Source organism: Elaeis guineensis, chromosome 1 (genome assembly GCF_000442705.2).
Source record: "Elaeis guineensis isolate ETL-2024a chromosome 1, EG11, whole genome shotgun sequence".
In the NCBI taxonomy this organism is placed as follows: domain Eukaryota; kingdom Viridiplantae; phylum Streptophyta; class Magnoliopsida; order Arecales; family Arecaceae; genus Elaeis; species Elaeis guineensis.
The window spans coordinates 118,106,447-118,113,203 of NC_025993.2; the positions used below are offsets into that span (position 1 = coordinate 118,106,447).

General features: G+C 36.6%; 2 protein-coding genes across 2 annotated transcripts; both read left to right on the plus strand.

The window, feature by feature from the left end:
- The first annotated feature begins 359 nt into the window (after positions 1-359).
- LOC109505500 (uncharacterized) lies at positions 360-997 on the plus strand. Its single transcript, XM_019848282.3, has one exon. It carries the CDS (start codon positions 525-527, stop codon positions 735-737), a length of 213 nt encoding a protein of 70 aa, XP_019703841.1. The 5' UTR covers positions 360-524; the 3' UTR covers positions 738-997.
- Positions 998-6,274: 5,277 nt separating this feature from the next.
- LOC109505505 (uncharacterized) lies at positions 6,275-6,757 on the plus strand. Its single transcript, XM_019848305.3, has one exon. It carries the CDS (start codon positions 6,387-6,389, stop codon positions 6,591-6,593), a length of 207 nt encoding a protein of 68 aa, XP_019703864.1. The 5' UTR covers positions 6,275-6,386; the 3' UTR covers positions 6,594-6,757.

The following is a 6,757-nucleotide window of genomic DNA, read 5'->3' on the forward strand; positions in this document are numbered from 1 at the left end:
CATAGCATAAACTATACCTTTTGATTGAAGTCCACTAGGGATTATCCTCACAGAACAAGGTGAGGAATGTGAAGCCCCCAACTTTTCCAGGCTATTTGCAATTCTATTGGCACCTTGCAAGAAAGATGGTCTTCACTCTTTAAAGTCTCTTCCTTTTGCACAAGCTCACCAGAAAACAAGTAATTAATGGATCACGAGATAGCTTTCCTAAAGGCTCATTGCCAACTGGTCCTACCACCATATGAAAAGATAAGGCCATAAGTAGTCAATGATCAAAAGAATTAGTGTAAAGCATGTATTCCCTTTAACTTAAAAGCTACCACCCCTTCTTTCTCCCTCCCCTTGCTTTCTTCTTAAAAAGCTACCCCACCCCTTCTTTTTCCCTCCCCTTGCTTTCTTCTTCTTAGGTGTGGCTTCTCTTCTCTCTCCAAGAACATTTCTCATTACCACCTACCATATTTATCTGAATCAAAATAGAATACACACCATCCTTCTTTTGAAGCTTAGTGAGGAGAGAAATCAAGATGTCGACGGATTGGGGGCCGGTGATCGTTGCGGTAATCCTCTTTATTCTCTTATCACCAGGGCTCTTATTTCAGCTACCAGCAAGGAATAGAGTAATAGAATTTGGTAACATGTACACGAGTGGGATCTCGGTTCTGGTTCACAGTGTCATCTTCTTCGCAATACTAACCATCCTGGTGATTGCAATAGGCGTTCATGTGCATGCCGCGTGATCAACAAGATGGTGAAAGTTTCATGTTCTTCCACTTCGGTTTGGACTAGTCTGTGCTTCATGTGGTTCCTTTTGAAAAATATTTTTTTTCTTTGCAACTCTAGCTTGGTAGAGTTCTTGGGTATTTTTATCCATCTTCACATTAGATGCATCAAGTTGGATTGATTCCCAAGGGTACACTGAATTATATATTGATGTTGTGCCATGGGTGGGGAATGAATGAACTCAAGTCAAAAATCAAAACCTTTTATGAAGTTTATCTTCTAGAATTCGATGTGAAGCCCCATTATTTCAATTTAATTGCTTTTTTGTTTTAATTTTAATCTAGGTAACATTGGTAAGTAATTTTAGGTTACATAATAATGATAGTTATATTCATCAAATTTGGTGAAGACACTTTAATTCTCAAGTCTCTCCTACTAGTGTTTCAAATAATTTCACAAGGAAATTACTACATAAATGTAGTGAACTTAATCCCAAGTTGGGATCGGCTTGAAGAATCTACTTTCTAGTCTAGTAATCATCTCCAACCATTAAATCTTGAATGTAGGAACTGTTCAGCTCAAAGGGAAGCAAGTAGATACAAATCATTATGATAGTTATAATATTTGTTGTATGTGAAATGTGTATTGGACACATACATGTTATATTTATTTTAGAGTGAAGCAACTGTTTAGTTGCAAACCTTGTGTAGGTCAAGAATCAACATTACATGTATTCTCACACATACTTGGGGCAAACTAATTAAGCTACAGTCCAATGATTACATCCCTCTCTGGTTGGAAGGAAAGCTCCATTTTTGAATCTATTGAGATGTTTTCTCAAGGGCAAAACAATTTCTGAATTATATCTTTGAAATGATTGGCAATAGTAGCAACACCATTCTCAAAGCACATATAATTGAGGGTAGATTAAACACTAGCATCTGGATTGTGTTTAAAATGATACAACTTTTCAAATCATCTAAATAAATTTTCATAAAGATATTGATTTTCCTTATGGAACTGATTGACACTTTTATAAGTTTTGCAAGTTTAGACTTGTACATATCCAACATGATGAAGGAGCCAACTTACCATGTTGGTAAAATTTTTGATAGTTGTAACAAAAAATTAGAGATCAAATCTTACTTTACCAGGATTTATAGGGTTAGGAGTATTTGGGACAGGACTAACCCGCCCTCATCCCCTTCCACCATGTGACCATAATGAATATTTAGAGTAGATATCGCCACAAAATTTAAGACATAAGCTGACCCAATTGACCTAAAATTTGAAATGCCTTATCTATGAACCCAAGTTCTATATAACATGCTCATCTATTATAAATCCACTTTGGAATGCTTATCTTTTAAAATATGAAAAGGGAGCCTGGTTGCTTCTTATAAAGTTTAATCCATCAAAAGAACAGAAAATGACCTACTTCTTTTCCTTTTCTTATGGCAATAATAACTAGTAAATCTCTTTTTCCTGTATAAAATAGAGAAGAATGATCGATACTACAATGCTCTTTAGCAGTCATATGCAAAGATGAGAGGAAAAAATTACCTTCTTGTTTGGCTCATTTCCTAGGGTTTATGATGATAAATGGTGGTAATGGTGTGGTGAAGGTTATAAATTAATAAAAAATGAAAAGAAAAGATAAAAAGATGAATAAAGTTTGGACACAAGTCCTAGCATTATGGATTGGACCGGCCACTTGCACAATGTAATAAAATATGTGTTAATTTAGGCTTTAGAATATGAGGGAGCTAGGCTAACGATAATAGGGTATAAACAAAATAAGATGAGTAGCTTTAAAGCTAACTTCCCAAATGGCATGTCTTTTTCATTTTTGGATGTGACATTTTTTTTTCCAAGAAATATGTTGAAAGTGCTATCACCAAAGTTCAAATCATGATCCTAAGCAAAGTCCTTAAAAGAAGAGTGTCGATAATGGGACCCAGGACATATTAGAGTTGCAAGTTGTGTTACATGTAATTTAAGCATTTGATTTGTGAATTGGAAAGAGTCAAATGGTTAAATCCCCATTATATTTCTTGAATTAAAAGAAAAATATTCTCAGTCTAATCTATTGCAATTCATGGGTTTGCTGGCCCAAATCAGTGGGTTCACTGTGTGTTCGTTAATGATTGTTGCCCTGCTCAGAAATTTTCGCAAGTCCACGGCCCACAGACCAAAGATTTCTATTAGATCGCTGTGTCACAGAATATGAAATTATTCGGATAAAAACATGTATGCATAATACATCCACCCACCTACCAAATTGGAAAAGAGAAAGAGGGGGAAAACATAGAAAATAATAAGAGCCATGGTCAGAAGCCATAAAACAAAATGCCATAGAAAACAAAAATTAGAGTAAATACGCCTCACAGAATATTGCGCAGTGCTCGATAGCCACCAATAAGAGATAGACAACTATCAATGATACATTATATAGCACATAGCTACTTTATTTGATAGCTATCCATCTATGATATAATTATATGACAACTATTAAGTATTGCACAATACTCTGCAATGCAAACTATGCACTGTAAAAAGGGATCCATTGATTGAATTAGTAGGAGATTTGTACTCTATGCAATAAATCCTAAGTTTGAAAAATGGGGATCCACTAATTGAATTAGTCAGTGTAAATGTTGAGATGAAGGATGATGATGAGATGGAGAAGAAGATGGGGATGTAGATGGTGATAGCCATCTCATTGGTTTAAAAGCTCCCAAACTCTATACTACGAAGTGTCGTAGGGAGCTTGAACACTAACCCTAGCAATATAGTATGAATAGCATCATTCCTCACTATCGGCGCCCAATCTGCCATTACATACTATTGATCTCTCTCTCTCTCTCTCTCTCTCAAGAATCTAAGAATATGGTGAGCTTAACTATAAGACATTTCAATCAAATTGTATTTGCAACTATTATAATTTATTCTAGAATTATTAGTGAAGCAAAATATTCAAATTTGTCCTTAAGAAAACAAATTAAAGTGGAATGCAATGGACTAAGAGAACTTATTCAAGCTTTTGTTAACCAGGGATCAAATAGGGTCTCAAGGCCTGGTCCCAACTCATCCCTTGGTGGTCTATTAACAAGTCAGATTACTTTCAAAGTCCAGGGTACATTACATTCAAATTATGTTCTAGTTAGTTTTGTCTCATGTTCGACCAACTCCAATCAAATTGGGCTGAATTGTATCATATCCGGGTTGATTTAGATTTAGGTCAGATCCTGACCTATCTAATCCAACCAATTTGTCGGACTATAGCCAAATAGGTGTGTCAATGGCTTTTACCTTGAAGCAGGCGCAAAGGAGCAGATTGCACAATTCTGGTTTCTTTATTCGGCCATGCCTGACAAAGTCCAAATCAGACTTTTGACTAGCTTTTTAAGCCATGGAACAAGCCTGAGACAGCCTTGGAGATATGGGATTACCAAATGATTCCAGAGGGAGGACCCAAATTTTGCATACCTTCCCACGAGCAATCTTGAACTCATCTTTACCCAACTTTAGAACTACTGTAACCAACATACATCAAAATTATAGTATAACTACAGTAATTTATCTCTGTGGTCTACTTTGCATTCTGTTGTTTGTTTCAAAGATTTTAGCTTTAGATAAAAGACAGGCAAATACTATGAGAAAACTCTTATAACAATCCAAGACTTCATCTAAAAAGACTAATTGAAAGGTATTATTTAGATTTCTCAGTCTTGTATAAATTTACAAAATCTTTCTAACAAATAACTGATGTGGAACTAAATACACGTCCGCATGGATTCTCACATATTCTTTCTATTTAAACTCTAGCATCCTTATCAGACTAAAGGTCTAAATTCATGCATTTATTCATAAATACTATGATTAGTCTATCGTCAGTCCAATAAATCGGTGCTGTAGTATCCCCTAGTTCATATGAGTTATGAATTGGATCTGCTCTAATACCATTTATAATGATCCAGGACCTCATTTAAAAAGATTAATCGAAAGATATTATTTGGATTTCTTAGTCCTATATAAATATTCAAGATCTTCCTAACAAATAATCGATGTGGGACTAAATATACGTCCGCATGGATCCTCACAACTCTTTTCAAAAGACAATAGCAAGGTTGGTAATGCATCACTCTTACATTAACAGGCCAAACTAATCCATGATAGACTTATTAATTGATCTAATTGCTATTATGCTCACATGTTCTTTGCATATTTTGTTTGCATAATTTGCCGAAGTGCTTTCAAATGCAGTTTGAAGTCATTCTGAAAATAGGCTTGGCCTAACAAATGTCAAGATTTTGGTGAGCTCTCCCCGTTCCCGTGTCCTTTTTTACTTGGGTCAGTGCTTTAACCAAGGCGTGAGCTAAAGTATTTTGTGTCAACTCAATAAATCATCAGTAGCATGCAAGGCAACCCCTCCACAACCACAAGCCAACCTTGATTGTTACAATTTGCCTATCAGCTTTTGGTGTGATACTTTGTTGGAGGAGACATCCCTTAGAGATGCTTATCCAACTGTGTGGTCTTGCTGTCGGAAAAAGATGCTAAGGTAGAAGATATTTGTAATGAGGAAAGTGATCGAAATTGGATTATTGAGTTAGGAATCTAGGTACTAATGGACAGCCTCCAGAGATCTTCATTTACATGCTTTAGTTACAGAGAATCAATCTTTTCCTTTTTCTCCTTGGAGTTGGAGTAAGAACCCAACTTTTTATGTTCACAACTACTACTCTATAGTCAATATGGAAGAACTTCTTGGATCCTCTATGGTACATGGGCCGCACCACAAAGTGTTGTGCAGCCCTCATGCTGTCATTAGGAGATGAACAGCTAACATGATCCACAAGCATGTACCATGTCATACATAACATGTATGGTTTAATGACGGTCCATCTTCTGATAGAGGCCATCGACGGTTGCAAAGCACTCTGCACTGCCGAGGATTCTGCTTGGCCTCCCCTTGGCATACATGCATGTAAGCCAGGATCTTCCAACCAAACTGACCTAAGTCCTGTTGGCCTCTCATAATTGTAGTTTCTAGTGTCCAAGAAGAAACCATATATGCTACTCTGCATATCAATTTATGGACCTTCATGTGAGGGACCATATATTATCTTTCTGCTATTGCATCCAGCGGCTATTGAAACAAGTCAAAAGGTACAAGCGAAAGAACTTTAAAGTGATTCAGCTTTATCATGCAAGCATTACTCAAAACCTAGTTAGAACAAATCGTCCAATTAGAGCATGGCAAGAACTCCCCAATCAAACCACACTCCCTAATCCAAGGCACATTTCCTGGTCTTCATTATAATATTTCCTAGTCAAAGCAATCAAAAACTGTGATCTTGTTTGGCTTGTAATCACTAGGTTATAAAAAGGAGCATATACTTTAAAAAATAAAAAAATTAAAGGTGGATTCCTTGGAATGATTTTTCTATTCTAGCTTTCCCGGATTCCCATCCTAGCAGTGAGCATGTTGGCATCCAAGGTGTCTTTTTCTTCTCATTTTAATAGCATTATCTTCTCTCTGTCATCTTGAATCCACTTCAACGGTCTCATTCTTCCTCTAAGCTACTCCTCTCCCTTTTTCTGAGGTGAAACATAAGCGTCAGAAGAGGTGGTCAGTTTAAGGTACTTGGAAATTCCTAGCCATGAAGGATTGGGCTCCCTCCATCATAGCTACAGCTTTGTTTGCATTCCTGAGCCCTGGAGTAATCTTGCAGCTGCCGGGGAGGGATCGGCCGGTCGACTTCATGAATATGAAGACCAGCTGGTTCTCCATTCTGATCCATGCTCTCATCTTTGGTTTGCTTCTCATGTTGTTCCTTGTCATTTTGCAAGCTCACCTCTATGTCTGATTAAGGTGGGGTGATGCATCTTATAATTCTATGTTAAGCAGTCTCAAAGGATTTTATCCTTTCTTTTTTTTTTTCCCCTTTTTCTTTTCCTGCTTTTATGATGTTGTGTTATCCTTTTCTTGGCATAAAATTTGTGTAATCTTTAGTGAGGCTGAGTTACAGAC

Coding starts and splice junctions, on each gene's coding strand:
- LOC109505500 (XM_019848282.3), top strand. CDS start 525: ATGTCGACGGATTGGGGGCCGGTGATCGTTGCGGTAATCCTCTTTATT.
- LOC109505505 (XM_019848305.3), top strand. CDS start 6,387: ATGAAGGATTGGGCTCCCTCCATCATAGCTACAGCTTTGTTTGCATTC.